The sequence below is a fragment of the Parathielavia appendiculata genome (assembly GCF_033297405.1).
Source record: "Parathielavia appendiculata strain CBS 731.68 unplaced genomic scaffold N657scaffold_3, whole genome shotgun sequence".
Taxonomy (NCBI): Eukaryota; Fungi; Ascomycota; class Sordariomycetes; order Sordariales; family Chaetomiaceae; genus Parathielavia; species Parathielavia appendiculata.
The window spans coordinates 228,693-252,518 of record NW_026944222.1 but is presented as its reverse complement, the minus strand read 5'-3'; the positions used below and the strand labels follow the sequence as shown (position 1 = coordinate 252,518).

General features: G+C 57.4%; 9 protein-coding genes across 9 annotated transcripts; 4 read left to right on the top strand and 5 right to left on the bottom strand.

Moving 5' to 3' along the window:
• Positions 1–332: 332 nt before the first annotated feature.
• On the bottom strand, positions 333–1,460 carry N657DRAFT_268143 (uncharacterized protein). The gene has a single exon (XM_062786528.1). The coding sequence runs from the start codon at positions 1,343–1,345 to the stop codon at positions 365–367; it is 981 nt and encodes a 326-aa protein (XP_062649260.1). The 5' UTR covers positions 1,346–1,460; the 3' UTR covers positions 333–364.
• A 674-nt stretch (positions 1,461–2,134) lies between these two features.
• N657DRAFT_568650 (scavenger mRNA decapping enzyme) lies at positions 2,135–3,172 on the top strand (the record flags this gene model as incomplete). Its single annotated transcript, XM_062788601.1, has 2 exons — positions 2,135–2,204; positions 2,262–3,172. The coding sequence occupies 2 exons, from the start codon at positions 2,135–2,137 to the stop codon at positions 3,170–3,172; spliced, it is 981 nt and encodes a 326-aa protein (XP_062649259.1).
• A 118-nt stretch (positions 3,173–3,290) lies between these two features.
• Positions 3,291–4,065, bottom strand: N657DRAFT_568092 (uncharacterized protein; the record flags this gene model as incomplete). Its single annotated transcript, XM_062788562.1, has 4 exons — positions 3,291–3,568; positions 3,621–3,670; positions 3,719–3,798; positions 3,850–4,065. 4 exons carry the CDS (start codon positions 4,063–4,065, stop codon positions 3,291–3,293), a joined length of 624 nt encoding a protein of 207 aa, XP_062649258.1.
• A 955-nt stretch (positions 4,066–5,020) lies between these two features.
• Positions 5,021–9,237, top strand: N657DRAFT_654150 (actin-like ATPase domain-containing protein; the record flags this gene model as incomplete). The annotated part of the gene is made up of 6 exons (XM_062794480.1): positions 5,021–5,202; positions 5,471–6,584; positions 7,128–7,925; positions 8,123–8,287; positions 8,446–8,546; positions 8,607–9,237. The coding sequence occupies 6 exons, from the start codon at positions 5,021–5,023 to the stop codon at positions 9,235–9,237; spliced, it is 2,991 nt and encodes a 996-aa protein (XP_062649257.1).
• A 248-nt stretch (positions 9,238–9,485) lies between these two features.
• Positions 9,486–10,731, bottom strand: N657DRAFT_654149 (uncharacterized protein; the record flags this gene model as incomplete). Its single annotated transcript, XM_062794479.1, has 3 exons — positions 9,486–10,410; positions 10,481–10,541; positions 10,650–10,731. 3 exons carry the CDS (start codon positions 10,729–10,731, stop codon positions 9,486–9,488), a joined length of 1,068 nt encoding a protein of 355 aa, XP_062649256.1.
• Positions 10,732–11,632: 901 nt separating this feature from the next.
• Positions 11,633–12,158, top strand: N657DRAFT_642212 (uncharacterized protein; the record flags this gene model as incomplete). Its single annotated transcript, XM_062792301.1, has 1 exon — positions 11,633–12,158. A coding segment is annotated over exon 1 (236 nt), but the record flags the coding sequence as incomplete, so codon positions are not given.
• A 1,212-nt stretch (positions 12,159–13,370) lies between these two features.
• On the bottom strand, positions 13,371–15,960 carry N657DRAFT_678600 (uncharacterized protein; the record flags this gene model as incomplete). Its single annotated transcript, XM_062796086.1, has 3 exons — positions 13,371–15,599; positions 15,644–15,689; positions 15,737–15,960. The coding sequence occupies 3 exons, from the start codon at positions 15,958–15,960 to the stop codon at positions 13,371–13,373; spliced, it is 2,499 nt and encodes an 832-aa protein (XP_062649254.1).
• Positions 15,961–19,524: 3,564 nt separating this feature from the next.
• Positions 19,525–22,673, top strand: N657DRAFT_688241 (uncharacterized protein; the record flags this gene model as incomplete). The annotated part of the gene is made up of 5 exons (XM_062796929.1): positions 19,525–19,979; positions 20,029–20,124; positions 20,176–20,831; positions 20,881–21,877; positions 21,943–22,673. The coding sequence occupies exons 1-5, from the start codon at positions 19,862–19,864 to the stop codon at positions 22,671–22,673; spliced, it is 2,598 nt and encodes an 865-aa protein (XP_062649253.1). The 5' UTR covers positions 19,525–19,861.
• Positions 22,674–22,849: 176 nt separating this feature from the next.
• Positions 22,850–23,818, bottom strand: N657DRAFT_267916 (YjgF-like protein). Its single transcript, XM_062786527.1, has 3 exons — positions 23,599–23,818; positions 23,238–23,399; positions 22,850–23,170 (listed from the first exon to the last, which is right to left on the bottom strand). The coding sequence occupies exons 1-3, from the start codon at positions 23,703–23,705 to the stop codon at positions 23,026–23,028; spliced, it is 414 nt and encodes a 137-aa protein (XP_062649252.1). The 5' UTR covers positions 23,706–23,818; the 3' UTR covers positions 22,850–23,025.
• Between the last annotated feature and the right edge of the window lie 8 nt (positions 23,819–23,826).

Below are 23,826 nucleotides of genomic sequence, written 5' to 3'. Positions count from 1 at the left end.
AGAACGGTTACAATCACACAGAATAGGCACGCGGGTTCGGCCGGTGCAACCGTTTCTGGCAGCTCTGGTGCGATTCAAGACCGAGCCGGGCCGAATACGGCAGGTTGTGACCTTGACCGGTCTGGGCGAACGGCACGGCGCTATTCCATACTCCAAGTAGAGGTGGTACAATGGAGCTGTCCCTCTGCACTTTTTTGTGCCCGCGTTCTGGGGGCAAAGGAGCTGCCGAGAGATTGGTGGTGCTGTGACCAAGGTCGTTTGCCATGGTTCGGGCTGACGGATGTAAGTGAGCGGAGATAGGGCTAGTATTGCACCAGCAGGCCCCTGATACTGGCAGGAGGCTGCCGGCAATTCTGATCCGTTCTCAGGAGTTGGGAGCACACTCACAGAGACACCAGGACCGCCGACGGGGCGAAGTAGCCGAATTCCGGTTCAAAAACCGGCTCCGGGTCCGGCTCTGCATCCGCTCCGTGCGCTTCTGCCGCGCTCCGATTATACTCGACGTCCTCCTCCGCGGTCCAGGTGACGCTCCAGACGTACGGCCTCGGCCCCAGGACTTCTCCTCCAGGGCCCTCCTCTCCTCACAGTACCTGTACTCCTGGGTGTCGTGCTCCAGACACGCCGGGCACCTCCGCTGCCAGTGGTAGGGTAGTCCCCTCCAGCTCCACCGCCTTACTCTTTCCATCCCTCCTCGCGGCGGCACGAGACACCGCCTCGTAACCGGCCTCCCATTCAGCGTCTCGGCGTCGGGCGGCATATCATAGGCATGCGTCCCGCCATCACGGTGGCGCTCACCGTCGCACGCCGATGCAAACGCTGATCGGAGGAGGTGGCTAAACTCTAGCATCCACGCCTCCGGCAGCCTCATCTTGGGCAGATTTCCAAACACCATGAACCGCCACGTGGCGACGGTCCAGCGCACGATGCGCTCCACCTCTGCCGTCCTACCGTGGCACGTCTCAAAGCCGACGGTGAGCGTGCGTAGAGAAGGGAGCAAGGCCAAGGCGGTGGCGAGGGACCAATTCTCTGGTCTGCGTGGCGGCGGCTGCTGTTGTGATGCTGTTGTGGTCGTCGTCAAAGCCATGGCACCCTCCATCTGCTTCTTGTCCTGCACCGGAGTCAGCATCACGAACGGGTCGGACGCCAAAGGCCACGAGGAGTGGCAGAGGCCCCATTCGACGGCCCAGATCGTCAGCTGGAGGCTGCGGATCTGATCGAATAGCCGGATCGGCTCTGGTCTTCTGAAGGGGAACTGCGAGAGTAGGTCTGTCTTCCAGGCCAGTGAATCCCAAGCCTGCGCGATAAAGCTGAACGGCAGACGGTCTGGCGAGGTGAACCGCCTCATCCGGGCGATACGCGTCAGAGAATGATAAGGGATTGTGGCCTCAAGGTGGCCCGCGTACTTGATGAGTGGAGGAGTCGGCCAGCGGCATAGGAAGTCCTTGTCACAGGCCCAGTCAATATTTGGTTCCCAGGGCGGGCTGAGCTTCCGGCCGGGACCGGAGTCGTAGATGGTTAGTTCTGACTGGAAGGGTGGCAGATGCGCAATCTCGAGGTAGATGCGACGGCAGGTGCTCAAGAGGGAGCAGTGAATCCTGACTGGGCCAGTACTGTTGTCTGGTCGAAGCCAGTCTTCGCCTCTCCTGGAGGCCTCGTCCTCATCCGGTGTCCCCCCGAAAATCCATCCCTTGTTTCTCCCATGTTCAGATCAGCTGCGGTGAGCGGGGGATGGCCATCCTGAATGTCAAAGTCGTGGGACAAAGCCAACGGATGGGGCATGAATGTCGGGCTAAGAGCGAACTCGAAGATGACTCGTCGGATCTCACTGGGAAGCCGGAAAAGGGAAGACGCCGACTGGCAGTCAATCTCGTCGTCTTTCCAGTTTTCAATCCGCAAGCTCATATGTGTGCCTGGGGTTATCGAGACCATTGCAGGAGTTGTGGTGAGATGACCATGACGGGGTAATCGTGCTGCAAGTTGAGCTGAGGATGGGTTAAGGAGGAAGGAGAGGATATGGATAAAGGTACCCCTACGACGGACGGCGGGAGTTGAACGGTAAGGCGGGGTTCTGCGGGGCAGCCGCGATCTTCAAGAGCTCTTCTCAAACCGAAATTCGGCCTCGAGACCGAACACCATGACTGACAGCAACGCAAACGCAGAGGCACTCGTGCCGAGATTCAAATTCGAGCAATTGCTTAACCAAGGTACATCCAAGATAAAGCCGAAAATGAACCTAAAGCAAAACGTCTAACAATATCCAGACCAAGCCGGCCGCCGATCCTCCCTCTACGGCGCCATCGACAACCAGCCGGCGCTGCTAATCCTCGAGCGCGCGCCGTTCCCGAGCTCGGCAGACTACATCGGCTCGGTCTCGGCCAGCCTGCGGGCCATCAAGAACCTCGGCGCCAACGACATCTATCACTGGTACCTCGCCAACAGCGGCGAGGTCAGCGGCGCCGATGGCCACGAGTTCGCCGACTTGAAGATTAACCTCATCTGGCCGTGCACCGAAAAGCACATCAAGAAGTATAGCAAGCAGGGAGTGCGCTTCGTGACCGAGACGCCCGACATCTACCGCGACCATGTGCGGCCCTTCATGCAGGCACAGCGCGAGGCCGGCCGGCTGACCTGGGTCTTCAACATCATCGAGGGCCGCAAGGAGGCCGAGGACGTCATCTACCGCACGCCCTACGGCGAGGACCCGAATGACGAGGGCTTCCTCCTGCTGCCCGACCTCAACTGGGACCGCAAGACGCTCGACGCGCTGCACCTGCTGGGGCTGGTCGAGCGGCGCGACATTTGGAGCCTGCGCGACCTCCGCAAGAAACACATACCCTGGCTGCGGCACATGAAGACCAAGTTCCTCGACGCCGCGACCAAGGTGTACCCGAGCATCGAGCCCGACCAACTCAAACTGTACGTCCACTACCAGCCGACCTATTACCACTTCCACATCCACATCGTGCACGTCGCGCTCGAGGCCGGGGCCACGCAGGCGACGGGCAAGGCGGTCGGGCTCGAAAGTATCATGTCGCAGCTCGAGACCATGCAGGGGGGCGACGAGGCGGGCATGGAGAGCGTCACGTTGTGCTACACGCTGGGCGAGGCCAGCGACTTGTGGGCCGAGGTGTTTGAGCCCCTCAAGCGGAGTACAGCTTCTCGACCGCAGTGACAAGGTCCTTGACGGCCGGGCCGGACGGACATTCCTTCCACTCGCCGTCGTCGCGAATGCAGTAGATTTCGTTATTGAGACGGACCGTGCAGCTCTTGTTCACGCCGGCCTGTAAAAGTTAGAATAGAGATACAGGAGAACAGAGGGAGTATCGACGTACCTTGGCTGTCCGTTTCACGCTGTCTCTCAGCATCCCCACGCCGTACGCCCCGTCGTCTTTGGTCGCGCACTCATTCAATTTGTCAAAGTCGATGGCGTGCTCGAGCGCGCAATCCTCAATCAGGCTGCGCTGGGGTATGTGGTCATAGTCGCGGGTCAGGCACATGGCGAAGCCGAGAAACGTCTTGGGATCCGGGTAGAGCTTCTGGGCACATAGCTCGATGATATTACCGAGGCCTGCCACATATTTAGCGTGACAGCATCACTTATAGCGGATATAGAGACCTACACTCCTCCGGCCCGTGTCTGCATTCCACACCATCGTCGTGATCGGTCGGCCTAAAGAGGTCAGTGGGATTTGATCGCTGAAGAGTCTGGGTGACGTACTTTCCGATGAATGACAGCGTGAAGTTAACCTTGTCGTAGACTTTCTGCATCGCTGGCAGCACCATGTCGCGGAGGCAGTCCTGTGGCGTGTTAAGAGCCGAAGCAACATGCGGGAGATTCGGTTGGCTGACCTTTGCGTCTGGGCACTTGCTCATGATGTGCGCCTCGAGTGGTACGAGCTCGTTGGTGAAGGCGACTTGCTGATGGCTCGATGCACTCGGCGCGCTCAAGTGGAAAAGGCATGGCCCGGCGGTAAACTGGCAGTAGACGAAGGCTGCGATGGCCAGGTAGGCCACGGCGACAACCAGCCTGAGAGGGCTGAAACCCCGGCGGATCGGCGGCGGCATTTTCCCGTGCTTCTCGTCCATCAGGAGTGCTCTTCCAGGTTGGAAAACTATTGTTTGGAATATAGCTGTGGTGAGGATGCTGACTATGATAAAATCGTACGAGTTGTTGAGTTGCGACAGAGGAACCCGAACCTGGAAAGCTCGCCCGTCTACAACGTACAAAGAGCCCCACACAAAGGACAGTGTGGGGCGCCGCCACTACAATAAAAGGGAAACGCTGGCCCCCAATCCGTTTATTACAGTTCAACCAGGTTTGTTTGTTACCGTGGAACTTCCGTGATAGATCTTACACCTCATGTTCCTTCACGTTAACTATATTTTCTTTCTTACTTTCTTCCTTTCCTCTTCCTCTGTATCTTTATCTTTCCCTTTCTCTCCGTCTTTATCTTTATCTGTCTCCTCCTCTTATATTTCGTCTTTGCATTCCAACCTTTTTCTCTTCTTTCTCTTACGTTCCTTTCTTTTATCCCGTTCATGTCAAATGCCCCACCATGTGCCACCGCTACATTAACAAACAAACCAGGGTTGGATTGTATTCCAGGTAGCTTGACGATTCCCATGGCACGACGTGAGCACCAAACGCGAATCTCCGAAAAGCTGAAAATGACTTCCGGCCACTACTTCGTTACCTTTTAGATATTGACGGCGAAAATGTTGATTTGGGGTTGGCGGTCGCTGTGGGTTGGGTGCCTTCCTCTGCACATCCTGTGACACACGCGCAGCTATTTCTGTAGCCAAGTAAGGCAGGTGCTGGTGTGAGATTGACGGTGCAACTCAACTCATCATCCTTCTCCACGAGAACTCTTTCCAACCTGGAAGTACTTTTCTTGATAAACCGTAGCGAGGGCTTTCAGCATATATTTCTTTTGCCACATTCGCTATAACATTGGCTGATCAGTGGAAGGGGGCAAACTAACTGACTGGTTCAAGATCCAGAGGGGTTTCGACGGAAGCAATGGGATCACCCGCGCTTGACGAGTTCCTACAGCCGCTGGCCATCGACACCCAAAAGGTGTTACAGCTCTCTCGCGAACTGGCCTCGACATTCCGAAAACTATCCTTCGAGTCTTTGGAGCAGTTCTTGCCGACACCCATCTCTGAGTCCATCTTACGACCTGCAAGCCGAGATCACGGCCGGTAAGATCCCAATAACAAACACCCTGCATGCTGGAAACTCACACTCCATAGGTTTCTTTCCATCGACATGTAAGGCGTGGTAACCTGCTCATGGCTCTCTCGCTGACCTCGCTAGCGGCGGGTCGAACCTTCGCGTCGGCTTCGTTGAGCTTGTGGGCGAGCAGGATTCGTCTTCCAAGGTCAACGGTACGAGACCCCGCCAGGTCAACCGTCTTCTTGAACAGTCATGGCCCATTCAGGAGCACCTCAAATGTCGGAACTCGGAGAGCCTGTTTTCATGGATCGGCGAGCGAGTCGCCGAGGTGGTGCGCAAAGGGTGCGACCCCCTACGCATCTCCCGACATGATGAGCTTCCCATGGGCGTTACCTTCAGCTTCCCAATGGAACAAAGGTCGCTGTCTGAGGCAATTCTCATGCCCATGGGCAAAGGCTTTGCCGTCACCTCCAACCTGGATCTGGCTGGCCACCTCATGGCAGGTTACGCAAAGCACCGAGCACCTGATATGCCGCACATCAGAATCGCGGCCATTGCCAACGATGCCGTGGCCACCCTTGTGTCTTTTGTTTACCAATACCCAGCAAAGGCTCACCAGAAAGCTGTCATGGGCTTGATTGTCGGCACCGGCTGCAACGCCACACTGCCCCTCAAGCTCAGCAGCCTGCATCACAGCAAACGCCCGGCCTCCATCAGCATCCTGCCTGGCCAAGAGGTTGAAGATGTCAAGATTGCCGTCAACACGGAATGGACCATTAGAGGGACGGCGCCGCCGCTCCGGAAACTCGGCCTCATCAGCCGCTGGGATACCGAGCTGGACCAGGCCGGCGAGGTGCCAGGGTTCCAGCCGCTGGAATACATGACAGCCGGGCGCTATCTTGGTGAACTGGCACGTCTCATATTCGTCGACTACTATCGAACGGTTCTAATCTTGCCAGCCGAGGCATTGCCGAGCAAGCTTCACCAGAGATTCGGCCTCTCGACCACCTTCCTCAGCCACCTGTACCCGGACAGCACGAAAGGCCCGATGCTGTTGCAGGTCGAACAAGAGTTCCCACCAGAGGACCCCTCATTTTGTTGGACGACCGAGTTGGCTCATATTCTTTACCGCATCGCGAGGGCTATTGAGCTGCGGGCAGCCGGCATTATTGCCGCATCTACCGTGGGACTCCTCCGGCTTGCCGAAGAAATACCACCGCCGGATACTGAGAAGACAGAACTTGCGGTGGGATACACCGGTGGTTGCATACAGCATTTCCACAGCTACCTAACTGATACCCAGAGGTTCATTGACGAAATCCTAAGTCTAGAATTCAGTGGTCAGTCACCAGCGAAGGTCGTCCTGGCGCCCTGCCACGACGGGGGAATTACTGGAGCCGGCATACTTGTACCGGCCGCCCTGACGAGCCATACCACATAGACCAGCAGCATCACGATGTAGTCAAATCAATTCATCTGCGGCTCGGGCGCTCCCTATACTCAACGTAACAAGCAATTCATGCAAATCGATCGAGGAAGTCCCCGAACTCAGCCTCCCGAGACTTGGGAATTCTGACTCATCAACATGTCGAGTAACACTCCACAATGCAACCCATCGCGCTAACGAGACCGAGAATGTCGTGATGCATCCTGCACGGCGAGCCGCAGCCACCGGGCAACGGACCCCATGCGTTGCCGCGATTGGAGACGTCTCCACTCAGAGGTCTCATGACCGCCCGGCTTTCCCAAGGTGGTGGCAGGCCAGAGAACACGGACCGAGCATCGGAGGCCGGAGGGATGGTTCACCAGACGATGCGTCATGTGTGGAAAAGTCATAAAGAGTTAATCATTAATTGATGGGTGGCGCTGGCTCCTTCTCAGCTTGGTCTACCCAACCGAGCATGCTTTCGTCCCTAGCGTAATATCAAGAAGACATAATACCGCGATGAAGGCACAGACGACAGAACTTGCTCATCCGGGTGCACTCCCCGGCCCCGAGCCGACTCCCACAGCAAGCCGGTCCAGCCTTTCCCGCCGGAGATTCCAGGATGACGATGGTTCAAATTCCTCCGAAAATGAAGACATAGACCCCAACAAGCTCGAGCTGATGCTCTCGCGGTCGGTCCAGTCCGCCGCCCCTTTGCTGGAGCCGGAGGCCATCGAGCACAGCATGCTGCGCAACACGCGCGTTCGCAGCCGCAGCCGCAGCCGGCGACGCGCCTCTACCGTAAGTCCCTACCGCAACCGGCGGCAATCGAGCACACCGCGCGCGGGAGCCGAGCCACTGGGGGGCGAGACCATCCCCGACGAAGAAACTCCCCTTTTGCCGACCCCGATCGAGGAAGTGGACGAGACCGCCGACGCCGACAACAACAACCCCTACCTCGGCGGCGTCTCGGTCACGCGCTTCTGGCTGCTCTTTTCCCAGATCATGGCCGGCTACTTCATCGCCTGCTTCGACAGCACCATCATGGCGTCGAGCCACCCGGTCATCACGTCCTACTTTGGAAGCAGCAACTCGGCCTCGTGGCTATCGACGGCCTTTTTGCTCACGTCGACCAGCTTCCAGCCCGTGCTGGGCAGCCTGTCGGATGCGGTGGGACGGAAAGGGCCGTATGTGGTGACCATTGCCGTGTTCTTGGTTGCGACCGTGTGGTGTGCCCTGGCGGGGAGCATGACCAGCTTCATTGTCGCCCGCTCGGTGTGTGGGTTGGGTGCCGGGGGAATCATGACGCTTGGGAGTATTATCGTGAGCGACGTCGTGCCGATTGAGTGAGTTGCCTAGGCACTGTTTTTGAATGGGGAGGGAGGCTGACCCTGTTCAGGATCCGTGGTGCCTATCAGTCGTACATCAACATCATATTCGGTGTCGGCTCGATGCTGGGGGCGGCCTTGGGCGGTGCCATGGCCGACTATCTCGGCTGGCGCTGGGAGTTTGGCATACAGGTGCCAGTTGTGGTGGCCTGTCTCATCATCGCCATACTCGTGGTCCCTGGCGACCTGGGTCTCGGCGGGAAGAAGAAACAAACGCTGCGAGAGGCCATGCGGACATTCGACTTCAAGGGCTCAATCCTGATGTCCACCTCTGTGACGTTTCTCATACTGGGGCTGGTACGTCTCACGTCCTGCTCGGGGAGTTGCTGTCGCTGACTGGCCAGAACCTCGGCGGAAACGTGCTCCCCTGGTCCCATCCCTTCGTGATCGCCTCGCTCGCCATCTTTGCTGTCTTCTTCCCTCTCTTCCTCTTTGTCGAGACCCGCGCTGTCAAGCCTATCATGCCGCTGCACCTCGTCCTCAGATCTCCGCACATGAATCTCCTATTCTCCAACCACATCGCTGCCTTTCTCTCCAACGCCACCCTCTTCAACGTGTAAGTCACCGACTTCCCTTATCATTCATCCAGTCTAATCTCCGGGGTGCATTCGCCCAGACCGCTCTTCTTCCAAGGCGTCCTCCTCACGACGGCCACAACATCAGGCTTCCGCCTCGTCGTCTCCTCGGCCGTCGCCTCAATTGCCGGCACCGCCACGGGCTTCCTCATCACTTACACCCGCCGCCTCAAATGGCCGCTCGTGCTGGGCACCTCTCTACTTCTCGTCGGCTCCCTCTGCCTATCCTCGATGCAGCGCGGCTGGCCCGCCCTCTTGTACATCCTCTGCCTGTGTCCGGGCGCCGCCGGGTCCGGGTTCCAGTTCCCTGGCACCTTCATGGCCATTTTGAGTGTGTCGGAGCAGCGGGAGCAGGCCGTTGTGACGAGCACGCTGATACTTTGGAGGAGCCTGGGCCAGGTTCTGGGCGTAGCGTGCAGCTCGCTTGTGGTGCAAAACGCGCTGTGGTATTATCTGGAGGTGTTCGTGACGGGGCCGGAGAAGGATGGGGTTGTGAAGAGGGTGAGGCAGTCGGTGGAGGCCATCCGGGAGCTGCCGGGGAGCTACAGGGAGCAGGTGGTGCAGAGCTATGAGGCGGCGTTGCGGGTTACGTTTCTGTGTTGCTCGGTTGTGGCGCTGGTGAGTGTGTTGTTGATTGTGCCGGTGAGGTTGCCGCGGTTGGGGAAGAGGTGAGACGATCATGACGAGGGCAGATTGGTTGGATGTCGCCGAGATTGGTGTAAGGGGTTTCAATATTAGAGCCCTGGTGTTGCTTGAGTGGGTACGGACTTTTATACACGGGCATATGTCACCTTTGTCGGTCGGTTGTTGGATGCGGTGCTTACCATATGAATGTATACAGTGGAGAGGCTGCTCGAGTTCCAGCTGGCAGAGCCGCAGGAGGCAACCTGGGAGATAGGCTCGAGATCCAGAGTCAGGTCTCAGCCTATCAAGAGTCCTGTCAGCCCTCCCATGCCAAACGTGGCCGCCGCGGTCAAGAAGCTCGAAATGGACATCAACGACAATCCGCTGATACCATGCCCCGAGGTACACCCGCCCGCCATCCTCGACCCGAAGACGATCATGAACCCACCAAGGACAGACCTTAGCGGGGAGACGGCCACGTCGGTAACCGGCCGCAGCGCCGGCACCGTCAACGACAACAACCACGCGCCGCCCACCAAGCCAACCGAAAACAGCACATTGGAATACTCCCTCACACCCCACACCCATCCGCCGAGCTCCTCAAACGCCGTTGATGCGCCCAGCAACGACCCCCTCAACACGATCGACACCAGCTGGGCTGCCGCGATGGCCAACCCCGCAAGATAAGGAGGTATCCCCCTCGCCCGGGCGGCGCTCGCATTTGTGTACTGTGTCGCGGCAATGAGTGCCAAAACAAGCACCGCCTCGAACAATACCACGAACACGCCCCTGCTGAATCCCAACGCCTCATAGACTGTCAATGCCTCCCCGCTCTCCTTGTTCTCCTCCTTCCGTTCACCAGCCTTACTCTTGTCCCGCATCCCCTCCTTCACAACAACAACAGATTGGGAACGGACTCGCCGTCGTCGCCTCCGCCCGATCCAAGACCAGACGACACCCGCCAGCACGGCACCAGCCATGGTATGCCACCCCGACTTGACGCCGACGCCGAGCTGGGCGAGGAGGGTACCGGGGCAGGCGCCGGAGAGGGCCATGCCTGCGCCGACGAGGGCGCCGCCTAGGATGTTGCCCTCGTGGCGTGTCCACCAGGAGGGTAGCGATGATGATGACGAAGAAAGCGAAAGGCCTAGGCCTAGAGTGGAGGGCCCCCTGGGTGGGAGATTGGTTAGGTTAAGGGTTTGGGAGGCTGTTACTAGGACTCTACACACGTGGTAAATTTTTTGGTTAGCAAGATTGGCTTTGGCGCTGGGCGTTGCTGGGGGTGCCATACGTGCTACCTGCTGCCGCGGTGAGGAAGGTCTGGAACATGGTGTAGTCGGTGAAGGTGAACTCTGTTTCGAGGATATGTTAGTCGTCAGAGTCTATCGAGGGGTGAGTCGGTAGTAAAAATTCGGGGATGGTTCTCAAGACAAATATGGATAACCGGCAGATTGGCATACGGGAGAGAATGATGTCTGGGGCGTAGACGCCTGCTGCGGTCAAGGCAGCGCCCATGGCAGCGCCGGTGAGAATGTTGTTCATATTTTCGAAAGATATCATACAGTTCGGGAACGATGGTCACCGGATGATGGACTGGGGCGGTTGAAGTTTGTTGTCTCCTTTATAGCTAGTCACATTGGCGGCGATTGGAGATGGTTCAAGGATGGCAAGTGAGAATCAAGTGTTGGTCAAAGCAACGATGTTCGGCCACTCTTCTTGCCCCGGGGTGGCGTCGCGTGCCATTCCTCTGGGATATTGCGAAATGGTCATGGGTACGGGTTCTTGGACTCGAGGTCCGAGGTTAGCGTGCCTGACGGTTTCGGCGATCATGGCCCGATATCCGAAAAGCAGTCACACTTTGACACCGGAAGTGCCGTTATGGACATTAAGGCGTTTGCTCGTGGCAGGCGACGTTCCGCAAGGGATCCAACGCTTTTATTCGCCGGGCACTCTGTGTCTCATGCGTTGGACACGAACTCAACTTCTTCGAAAGGCGGGGTTGTCGGCCCCAGAGGCCTGAGGCTGAGACACTGCTCAAGAGTAGCCGGCGACATTTCCACTCACTGATGCTGGCTCTGCTGTTCTCGGAGAGTTATGGATCCGATTTGGTCGGCGAATGCAGATCCCGATCGGGGTCCCGTTCATTCCACCGCCGAGATCCGAGGTCGAGTGGAGCCCGGCTCCGGGGACCCGCAGCTCCACGCCGGCCTACCCCGGCTGCGTCTCGGTGCACATCGCCGAGACCTGCATCCGACTACGGGTCGTTCCCGGATGACACGGCATGCGGCTACGTACGGCGACTATGACGTTGCCGATAGGGTTGGGAAACTTCCGAAACCTATCATCCCAAATGAATCCCTGAATAACCCCTCGGCGACTATGATGCTATGATACTGCCACTCACTTATTGACCAGACGGAGAAACAGGGACGAAGACTACTTAGGACGACTTAATGAATTATACGCAATATTCATTTTCAAGGGTGATACAAAGCGGCAATGCCGGCTCCTAATCCATCCACAGTTGTCTGCTTCGACGTCTTCGAGCCTCAGACCTCCACCTGGCAGTACATTGTAGTCGACCCGGCCACGAGAGTTGCCGTCATCATCGGGCCAGTCCTCGACTATGACCAAACCCGCAACACGGTCTGTACCAAGCACCTCAAGTCCGGCATGTCCGAGGGCGAGTTTGTGGCCTCTGGCGGACGGCCCGGGAGGCGACGCGGGCCGAGCCCAGGCTGATCCATTAGGCTCTGCAGGGCAATATCCGGGCGGGGACGCAGCCGCGAGATGGGCTCTGCGTGTACTTTGTTAGGGTGGAGGGGAACGAGTGATGAAATACGATCCCATACGGTTGAACTGGGTTATTGCCCGCGATGTCGGTAATACGGATTGAAAGGTGTAGAAGTTGGCAGCGCGAACACTTGCCACATCACTTATACAACACTTTCCTGACTTCCCGGTTATGGTTCAAACGTGGATAATGTCTAAGACTACAAGGTCGCGACGGACATAGTGAACCGGGACTTGTCGACCATTCTCGATGATTATGCACCCAGAACTTCACTTGCGGCCCCTCCCGTCTCCTCCCACATGCACATGCTCACAGCCTTGCCACATTCACATTCACCTGCTCCAACCCCGCCGGCAAACGAAATGAGAGTCCACCTTGCAAATCACAAAACTATTGACACACCCTGATGATCCTGCAGCTGGGCCCCTGAGCAAACATGCCTGGCAAACGTAGCACCAACAGCAGAACTACAGGGCTTGGCCATGTACGTAAACGCCATGGTAACCACACAGCACGACCTCACGTCAAAAAAGACGGAGATTTCTATCCGGTATTTAAATCCAGATTTGATCAACAAATTCTCATTTCGGACGCGTCTCTATCAGTGTCTGGTTAGATAGGGCATGGCCGCGGCACAGCTCCGGCAAAAAACAACCACGACACCACATCACATATCCGTACATCACTCCCTTCGATGTGAATCCGGAAACCCCCGCCTAGTACTGTCCTAACCTCAATTTCCACAGCCCTCATTCCCAAACCTGACGTAAACTCAACCAATCCATTTGGCCATTCCAGTCACCACCCTTCTCCCCGCATCTCGGACAATGTCCATCAGCAGCAAGGACTAACATTCCCATTCCCCTCACTTCCAACCAGAACTCTACGCAGTGATTCTCTTCATATATAAATGAACAAAAGGAGTGACATGTCCTATTACTCAAGCCATCACTTTACCTCACTGCAAGTGAGGTGAGTATAGAACGGGTATCTTGAACCAAAAAACAATGCCATCCCATAAAAGCCCAATCCAATTCAGTCCAATCCAAAACAGCGCCCCATAGCACAGGGGCATAAAAGACATTAACGTAATCGCGTAAGGACTGTCGTGAAAGCTTGTCCCGATGGAGTATAACCCATCTCCATCGTGTTGCCAAAAAAGTAAGGCAAATGAAGGAGCGTCGGCCATACCCACACAAGCCCCCAAATTCCCAACTCATCATGGCATAAACACAACCCATTAAACTATGTGCACTTTTGAAACCCTTGCCCTCAATAAAATCCTATCGTTCCATCATCCCATCATGTATCCAAAAGGTATAATCCAAACAGGGACTTTAATAAATTAAGAAATTAGCTCCGTTCCCAAAAAGGTATCGGTGCTGCTCTAGAAAAAGAAGAACAAGAGCGCCCCAAACGCCGCACCCAGCCAGTTCCCAGACGGGACCACCACCCTACCCGCCGCAGCAGTAGCAATGGACGTACTCGGCGCCCTACCCGTGGTGGACGTCCGCAGGGTAGACGTGCCTGTGCCTGTGCCTGTGCCTGTGCTGGTCCTGGTGCCAGGGGGTGTTGTTGTCCTGGACAAATTGGACGACGACGACGAGCTGGCCGGTGGTGTCTGCGACGAGCCCGATCCCGCGGTGGCCACTGTCGAGGTCGAGGACCAGATTGAGGTTGGTGAGGCGCTCGTTGCCGGGGGCGCGCTAGTCGAGGTGGAGCTTGGCTGGGGCGCCTGCGAGGTCGTGCCCCTGCTGGTGGTGCTGGTGCTGGGAATCGGCTCGGGCTCGGTGTTGGTGTTGGGCGGCTGCTGCGTGCTTGTCAGGATGGGCGGCTGCGAGGTGACCTGCGTCTGGGGCGGGAGGTTGGTGGTCGCGACCTGCGACTGTGGCGGCTGGATGTCGCAATAGCCCCAGAACTGCTCAAACGCCGGGCCGACGTACTCGCGCAGCGTAATCTTGAGGTCGGCCTTGTTGGCCCCGATGCACTTCTGGCAGTTGTCTGAGTACTCCCTGAAGGGAGACGAGTCTTCGCAGAGGTCCGAACTTAGGCCCACCCGCTGACCCTCGAGGAAGGCGTTGTTGCAGATGTCGTAGCAGATGGCCGGGGCGACCGTCTCGTCGCGCTTGGAGAGGCGGTGGCTCGGGATGCCGCGGCCGTAGTGCTTGAGCGTCGCCGAGGTCGGCTCCGGCGGGAAGTGCGTGATGTCCGTCTGCGAGACCCAGTTGCCCGTCGCGATAGTTGTCTTCTTGCCATTGATTTTGGTGACGACTTCGTGCACCTCGAAGATGTCGTAGCTCAAGCCGAACGCGTTGGGGTTCAGGTTGAAGTACCCTTCGGTCGGCGGGTAGTAGCCCGTCTTTCCCTCAGGCCAGTCCACGAGAGGGTAGTACGGTGCCGGGACGCAGTACCTGGGGTCGCACAAGAAATCGTTGCTCGGCGGACCGGCCCACAGGTTGCAGCCGCTGGGCTTCGGCATGTTGCAAACGAATCCAGGGTCGCAGCCCCAGAGCTGCCGCTGCGTGGTTTGAGGGCGCGAGACAGGAGCAGAGTTCGTCGGCGCAGGACACACACTGATATCGCGGGTTACTGTCGGGCCCGGAACGGTGATGGTAACAGGCGGGATAGTGGCCGTCGTCGTTTGTGTGACGGTCGGTCCGGGAATCGTCGTCGTAATCACCTCGCCATCCTCAGTAATGGTGACGGTGGTCGGAGGCAGGACTGTCGTGAACACCGAGGTAATGGTGGAAGCAGGAAGCGTCGAGAGCTGCGTAACCGTGGCCGTCAATGTGTTGGTGAGCTCCCTTGTGGAAGTGCTGACGGTGATGTAGGTCGAGACGGCCGTTGTGGTCACCACCGAGATCTCGGTCGTGTAGATGGTGGTGCTGTCGGTCACGGTGACCGGGTACGACGTGACCAAAGTCGAGACCAAGGTCACCGTGGTGGTGTTGGTCAGCGTGATGGGAATGCGTTCCGTGGTTGTGACTGTGTCGGTCAACGAAACCCTCACGGTCGTGGGGACTGTTGTTGGAACGGTCGTCGGGACCGTGGTCACGTAGGTAGAGACCACGGTCGTGGTGTCAGTTGTCCATGATGTGGTGCCTGAGATGACGGTGACCGGATAGCTGATAGTGGTTGTGTAAGTCGTGGTCTCGGTCGTCGACACCCTCACAGTAGTGGGGACGGTTGTCGGAACAGTTGTTGGGACTGTTGTTGGGACGGTGGTAGCCACCGTCGTGACGAATGTCGTCACGTAGGTGGAGACGACGGTCGTGGTGTCCGTCTTCCATTCTGTGGTGCCCGAGATAACCGTGACTGGGTAGCTGACCATGGTGGTGTAGGTGGTAGTCTGGGTGCTGGTCGCGGTCGTAGTTTGGGTGAGGGTGACGTTGTTGGTCACTATGGTCGACTGGACGATGGTGGTCGGAACCGTTGTCGGGATGGTCGTCCAATGGGTGGTTGGAATGGTCTCCCTGATGGTCTCGGTTGTGGTCGTCGTTTCCCACTTGGTTGTCGTACTAACCACGCATTCCCAAGGAGACGCCTCGTAATCGCCCTCGTGATATTCCCCGGAATACCCATTGCAAACTGTCGTGGTTTGGGTCACCGGGTACGACTGGGAGGGTTAGCTGGGTAATGGGCATGGGTCGGCCTGCTTACTGTTGTGTAAGTCGAGAACTGTGTCGTCGTAATGTACTCGGTGGTTCTGTTGTCGTCAGTGAGCTGGACTGGCAGGAGGTTGGTAGAACATACTGGACAGTTGCTGTGGCAGTCGCAGTCGCAGTGACGCTCACGCTGACCTCCCATATCTGGGTGTGGGTGCTCAACCAGCTCACAGTCGCCGTGGCCGTCTCATAGTCAGTGACCGTCGCCGTGTTTTGAATTGTGGCCGTTGCAGTATTGATGACCGTTGCAGTCGATGTGTCCGTGACTGTCACCGTATAGTTGTTTGTCACCGTGACCGTAGACGCTGACATTGTCGCCCTGCACTGCGGTTAGACGCGTCACACACTGGCAGCAGGGACTCATACGTTACGGTAGCACTATATCGCATGGTTAGCAGGTTTCATCACAATCTCCAAAGACACTCACGTGTGTGTTTGGAAAGCGGTCTCGGTGACCGTCTTCGTCTCCGTCTTCCAGCAGTGATCGTGACATTTAGAATCATGGTTGCTATCGTGACCACCTCCATGTTCCGTGTCATTTGTCCTCGGATACAGCGGATCCTCTGCGGCAAAGGCAGGACGAGCGAGGAACAGGAGCCCGAGGCCCTGTACCAGCTTCGAGAGAAGCATTGTGTCCCTACGCTAGGCCACAGGTGATGGCGAACGAATGAAGCAGCTCAACAAAAATGAGTGTGAGAACAGCGAGCGAAGCGGGCGAGGGCTGGTGTAAACAGGGTTGCGGCGCTGCCGGGCATATAAGCCGGCCCGGGGGGAGCTCTGAGCGGGAATGCCCAGCTGCGTGGAGGCTTGGCAGGCAGCAACTTCACAGCCTGACGAGCAAACAATTGCTGAGAAGCACAGCGTCGAAATGTTCAGTCAAGGCGAGAAGAGACCTCGGTGTTCTTGTCGACTGGCACAATATCGAGCTCGGCTGCCGCGCCCTGAGGAAAGAGGAGCAGCGACAACACAAGAGAAACAATGAAAGCGGGAGGCTCGAAAGCTCGAGAGACTCACTCACGCCTGCGAGAATACCTACATGCATGTCGCCTACCCTATCGTGGTAAGGAACACGACCAGGGTATGGGAGCTCTACCCCTGCTCATCGGGACGAGAAGCTCACCACCCACCTCCCCAACCCACCAGGGCTGCGCATCACGCCTGTCCGAGGGACGGGAAGCCAATAGGGCGGGGTGGTTCTCCCCGCCTCCGCATCCCTGATCAAGTCCGACAGGCGGTGCAGTGCCACATAAAGGCTGCTCTCGTAGGGCTCGTCATCCAAGGCGATGGCCTCTTGCTGCTGCCCTCTCTGGGAAGCCCAAAGCCTCTGTGGACATGCCGCGTGGCAGCGAGGGGGCAGGGCGTAACTATCCGTAAGCAGACGGGGTTCGGCGCAGCAACGGGCGATAATTGCTGCCTCCCACCGTCCACGACTCTTGAGCAGCATTCGGCGACTTGAGCGTTGCATCCTTGGCGGGGTTGGTGAGTGGGCCAGCGAGCGAAGGCCAGGCCGAAGGGCGGGAGGGATGCTAACTGGTCAGTTCTTGCCCCGAAAGGCTGAGCTGTCAGGTCCTCTGCCCCACCGACACTGATGGCGGTCCGGAAGCCACAGGAAGAAAGTCTTTTCCACACTGCGGTTGGACTTATAGATGCGAGCTTGGTTTTGAAGTTTCTTCCATCAGTGGGATTGACGGAGAAAAAGGACACGGCAAATGACGGTCGCACTGGAGAATTATACGATGCCCGTGTTCTTCAGCTTGGCCCCGAACTCATGCCACAGCAGCTGCTGTGGCTGTTGGTGGTTTGGTTGCCATGTTGATTACCAGCCACCATGGCAAAGGTCTCCCAGCAGCGGTGCCTTGCAGTAGTGCCACCTGATGCCTTCGGCGGCATTCGGTTGTCCAGAAGGAAAATTGCCGGTGAGCCAATTGCTACTCCGTAACGGAGTAGTGTTGGTGAGATGGCGGGACGGTGCGGCGTGATCGCAGCCACAGAGACGTGGCTCGATGTCCGATGGCAGCCACTCAGGGCTGTCATACGTGTGGTGGCTCAGACTCTCGTTTCTGCACACTTTCGGAATTTGCCCAGCTTGTCGCAAAGGGGAGAAGATATGGTGTCGCGTCGGAGGTAGTTGATTCTCAGAAAGTATCCGTATCCGTACATGTGTAGAGGCATCGACTCTCAAGTGTGGAACGGCGAGACAAGTAATCCGTAGGAAAAGCCAAGACTGCGGGGGGGCAGTTGGTTGAAGGGGGCCCGCTCCCGGTAGGAAGGAGCTTGAACAGTCGGCGATCAATCATTGGATGATCGGCAGGAATTGTTTCCAATTACAGCCTAGCCCTACAGGTATGGCGCAAAGTTGGAAGACCCACCGAGGCGGCCCGCCCTTACCATCGGGGTCCGTTATCATTTACCCCACTACAACCGTTCGATGGACTTCAATTCACGTTCTCATTCGAGTCCATGAACACTAATTACTACATGTAGTCAGGTTGAAATCCGCATAGAAAGAATTGTCAGCACCGCGAGCGAGACTTTGAGATTATGTTTACCACAGTGGTCCCTCCGATGCTGTCTGAACCGGACGAGCAGGCGCAGGATTAACCAGAATTTTTCCTGACTCGAGACATTGGGAAGCAAACAAATGCTTCCGGGATTCTGTCGGTGCAGTGAGCAAACAACATGAACCGAAGGGTCCGGAACGCCGATAGGCGACATCACCATTCTCAATCCTCCTTTCGATTTCGCGGCGGCTCCGGATATCCAAAGAATTGATGAGACACCCTACCGCAAACCCGGAGTAACAGCACCCGCCGCATCCGTCCATTCCGAATGGCACTCAGGGTAGCATTCATTGCGAACCACTCACCAACCGGAAGAATACGATGCCGATGCCACGCCACATTTCCAATGGTCTCCCATGGCACCCTTCGCTTTTGCTTTCCTGGGTTTTCAGCCTCAATCCGCTAGGTTCGACAGCTGGGAGTTGTGAATTGCAGGACCAGACCACAAGGCTGAGATGGGACGATTCTGCCTCAGTTTGCTCGGTTACCAGGACAACATCCTGGGCCAATACCTTTTCTTCCTGTGGCCCAGACTCGGCTCGGCTTCACTCTCCCGCCAAGGCCGGCAGAGAGGAAGTCTGATAGATTGTTCGCTGTGTCGACAGCACGTTAGAAGGTAGTTCCTTTCGGAGCGATCCATGTTGTGGCGTTAAGTTATGGGTCACGGCGAGGCCCGCCCGTCACTGGCTGTAATCGCACGGCAGACCAGACGGCGAAAGGCTTGGGGCGAAGGCCCGACTCGAACCTCTGCCATTCGCCGTCGCGTTTGTGTAACACGCCCTTCAAACTCGATTAAAAAGGTCGATAATATCAGTCTTCGTGCACGGCCTCGCCACAGTCCTTTCCATAGGTGTAATTGACTTGTTGGGCTAAGGAAGACTGTCTGAATAACTACCTATCAACCGTGCGAAACCTCTTCTTCGAGCTGTCTAAATCCTTTGGCAGTTTATGGAGAGACTCCCCGGACTAAGGTACCGATTGGCGTTCTGGGAACCAGGTCCTGACCTCTGTTTCTCGTCTTTTTTGGGCAGCAGCTCAAAGATTCCTTGTCCCGTGTTATGAGCTGAACGGAGTGATCCGCAGTCGATCACTGGGGGTCTTCAACTTTGTCAGTCCGCCGATTGCTGTGTGCTCAAGTCTGGGAGTCTTCTCCAACCCAACTGTGGCGGTGATCGGTCCATGGCCCTCTGCCACGGTGCTCACTGCAGCTCGCTTCCCTTGACTGCAACCCTGGCAGCCAAGCAAGATGCGGGCCAGCCCACCCAATAAGACAACGGCCCTCAACAGAACGATGGTTGACAGCAGCAAGACCAGTCAGCGCTCACCTGTGATCTGAAGGCTCCTCTCGCGGGGTCTGCCACTTGGGCCCCGATTCCCCCGTTTGGTCAGGTTCTTCCTCCTGGTCTTGTTCAGGTGGGTTGCACGCCACAAGACCCAAGCATGGGTCCGGCGATGTTTTTGGCTGGCTGTGAAAGAAACGGTTGCTTGACTACACCCTTCAAGGCGCGCATGTTCCCAAATTTCGAGGAGACTTGCAGGGAGGGGGTCTGATTTACTGTGCCTAACCCATCATCGTTTCTATCTGCCCAGATGTTGTCCCGACCCTGTTCCTAATCTCCCCTAGTATCTTCCGGCTCAACCTCAGCGTCGCCATGTTCGGGCCGGCGTTTCTCGCCGTTGCGACGGCTTCAGCCTCGCTCGTCCTGGCCGAAACAGCATGGCAACCCAGCCAGGTCAGCACGAGGATATGCCAATGGCAGCAGCTCCGAGGTGAGTTATGCCGACGACCCCATGCGTCTCACCTGCTAATCTTGCCCAGCGGCTGTCCTCCGGGACACAGTTTACCTGGACGGCGGGAATCTATGGTGGCAGCCGGGCTTCGCTGACGGCTCTGCTGGAAGCCCCGTCAATGACAGTGAGTATTCGCAAAAGCGTGCATTCAAACCATGACGTTGACTGGTTGTAGACAACCGGCTGGGCGTCATATACACGCTCAACTTCAGCATTCCATTCAATACGACACAGAACGTATCAGCCATCCTGAGCACGCTGAGCACTGGCGGCGGAGACACCAACAACCGCGCGCCAAACTACGAAGATGGCGCCCTGCTCGCCAACAACGAGCAGTTCTTCCTCTACGGCGGGCTACTGCAGCGGACGGCGAGTGTCTCCGACCCGCCGGGAGACTCTGTGCTTTGCTACGAAGGGTATCAGTATGGTTCGCCCAGGACCTTCAGCCCGAGCTTCATCAACAAGGAGCTCGGCGACAACGTGACGCGCTACGTTGCCTACGGCGGATCCGCGAGCGCCCCATCCGAGAATCTGGCCTGGTACTTCTCAGGGTTGCGCTCACCCAGCGGAGGTCCCATCTATACCAAGGGTGGCGCGACGGCAAGCACATCTGCCGTCAATGTGTCGAACTATCTCATCACGCTGGACATGGCTGAGCAGCGGGAAGAAACATTCACGAACGACACCCTGCCGGCCTACATTCCCGGACGCGCAAACCCCGAACTCGTCTGGGTTCCCGTTGGGTCCCGCGGCATCCTCGTTGCCATCGGAGGCGTTCTGCATCCCGACTTTATCACAGTCGAGGGCAATTCAACCGACCCAGAGGCCAGCGTAAGTTAGCCCTTGCTCACCCTCTCACAGCTGGCCCTAACCCGAACAGACGGCGCAAAGTCCCGAGTTCATCGCCACGGTCGATATTTACGACGTGGCTAGCAAAAACTGGTATCGCCAGAGAACGAGCGGCGGTCCCCCTCAGCGCACCCGCGGCTGCGCCGTTGTCGCCAGCGCACAGGATGGCTCGAGCTTCAATGTCTACTACTACGGCGGCTACGACGGTCTGACTCAGAATAGTGAGCCCTTTAGCGATGACGTCTGGGTTCTGTCGCTGCCATCCTTCACATGGGTCAAGCTGGCGTCGAGCAGCAATGAAGGACGCGCCGGGCACAAGTGCGTCATGCCGTACCCAGACCAGATGATGGTCATCGGAGGCTATCCTCACTTTGAGGGTTCCACCCTAGGCTGTCTCCGGGAGACGATCCGGGTCTTCAACCTATCGACCGGTCAGTGGTTGGATCGGTACGACCCTGCAGTCTACTCCAACTACACGGTCCCCAGCGCCGTGCAAGAGAAAATTGGTGGATCTGGCACGGGGGGCGCCACGGCGACAACCCCGAGTCCCTCGTGGGACGCGACCGAGCTCGCCAGCATCTTCGCCATTCAGTACCCGGCGAGCAAGATCACTACATACTACCCGTACGCCTCGGTCGGCCCGACCAACAACACCAACCCCCCGGCTCCGACAACTACCGTGGAGAGCTCAGGGGGTGGTCTCCCATCGTACCTCCCACCTGTGCTCGGCGTGGTGCTGGGCCTGGTCTTCCTCACCATGGTCGCTGTGCTGATCCTGCTCTGGCGGCGCCGCAGGCTCCTGCGGGGTGGCACCATGAGCGAGGCCGGTACCGAGGACACCAACGGCAACCGCATCGCCTCGTGGCTGCGTGGCCAGCCCACTGCCAGCGAGGTCAAGGCGCCGACCGTGACCAGCTCGTCTGACTATTCGCCGCTGAGCGCGACTGATGTCGACAGTGTCGGCGTGCCGCAGCGGTCCATCGCCGAGATGATGAACACTGAAGTGCCGTTGCCAGTCGAGTTGCCAGGTACGTCCCCCTCTAACGCTTTTCGTTTCCATACCTCACTCAGCCTTGACTAACCCGCCTCGCAGACACCTCCCCGCCAGCCGAGCTCCACTCCACCACAGCCACGCCCTCCTCGCTCAACAACGCAGCTCACTACCCAGCCACCCACCAAACCGACCACGCATCAGCCCAACCCCCCTCCCCGCTCATTGCCGGCCAGCACCAACCGCAGACATCGTCGTCCCCAGTCGAATCCCCGGTGTATTACCCGACGACCTCTTCCGCATTCACCTCCTCTCCGACAGGCACCTCCACCGTCGCCGGCACCTCCCCCCATAGCAGAGATTCCCACAAGGTCCTCTCAGGCATCTCCAACCTCTCGGAGCGAGACCGGGCCCACCTCCGACAAATTAGCGACACCACCGTGTCATCGGTCACTACAGCGCCCGGCTACTACTCTGGGTCTATCACTCTTGGCGGCGGGAACGGGAACGGCGGGAACGGCAATGGTGAAAGGGAAAGGGAGCGGGAGCGGGTGCTCAGTCTCAGCGGCGTGAGCACCTTCAGCGGGGGGGCCATCGTCGGGAGTCCGGCGCTGGTGTCGCCTCCTACGGCGACGACGGAGCCGGGGGAGGCGTTTGGAGGAGGGGCGGCAGGGGATTATTTGAGTGCCAGGCCGCTGCCTCAGCAGGGGCTGGGGCCTGGGAGTTCGGTGAGGAGGAGTGCGTTTTCAGAGGATATTAATGGGGACGGAGATGGAGATGGAGAGGGGGGAGTGGCGGAGGGGGGAGTGGCGGAGGGGAGTCGGGGGAGGTGAGATGAAATGTCTAACTGGCTGTCTTGCCCCCGGCCTGACTGAAGGGGAATGATAAGGGTCATCTAATGGGTTTGATTTATATGTATGGCGTGTGTTACACATGGGATGGGATCATGATAATGAGTGTCGGGCGTTGGCTGTTCCTCTTTCTTGGTTGATGTGGGCTTGGATCGGTCCTTTTGGCGTGCTGATGGCAATGTTATCTGGGTATAGCTGTCTGATTCAAATCCCTGTTAGCATAATCGGATATTGTGGCTGTAATCGGCTGTTAGCTACGCTCATCTGGTTGTTGTTCTGAAGACAAAGACAGGATAATGAGGTATTCATCTGCATTGCCAGTGGCCGCGCATCCTCAGAGCAGCGTTTTCCCCTCCTCTGAAGCAGCTCCCTTCTTCGCCGTCACCTCAATTTCGATCTTCATCACTTCCTCCATCAACCCCGCCTGAATCATGGTCGCCGCCGGCCGGACGTTGCCAAACCACTTTTGGAGGACGGGCCTGGACTGATTAGCTTTCCACCCTCTCTTCAACAGGTCATTCAACTACAGCAATACCAGGTACTTACCACGTCTTCTCGAAATCTCTCCTGTCCGGTAAGATATACCGCACACGCACAACATCGGCCACACTGGCCCCAGCCTCGGCCAGCGCCGCGGCAATGTTCTGCATGGTCTGCTCGGCCTGCGCGGCCACGTCTTCCGAGATGGCGCCCGTTTTGTAGTCGTAGCTAGTTTCTTGTCAGCCTGTGTGTCAGTGTCACTCACTCACTCACTCAATCTCTCTCTCTGTCTCTCTCTCTCTCTCTCTCTCTCTCTGTCTCTCTTTCTCTCTTTCTCTCTCACACACACATACACACACGCACACACAGACCCACAGATTTGTTGGACTAGTCCTGGAAGTAAAAAGCTTGGAACGGGGTACCGTACCCCGTGCACCCAGACACAAAGACCATGTCCCCCGAGACGACGGCGCGTGAGTAGCCGATTTTGGCCTCGAAGGCCGAACCAGAAGAGATGAGTTTGCGTGTGGCCATAGTAAGTCTGTGAAGATAATTTTGTGTGAAGTTCCTTTTACCATTCAAGGAGGCGAGATATTGCCTGAAAAGAGGGATTTATACCAGTAAGGAGGAGTGACTCATCGTTTGGGAGAGCCCG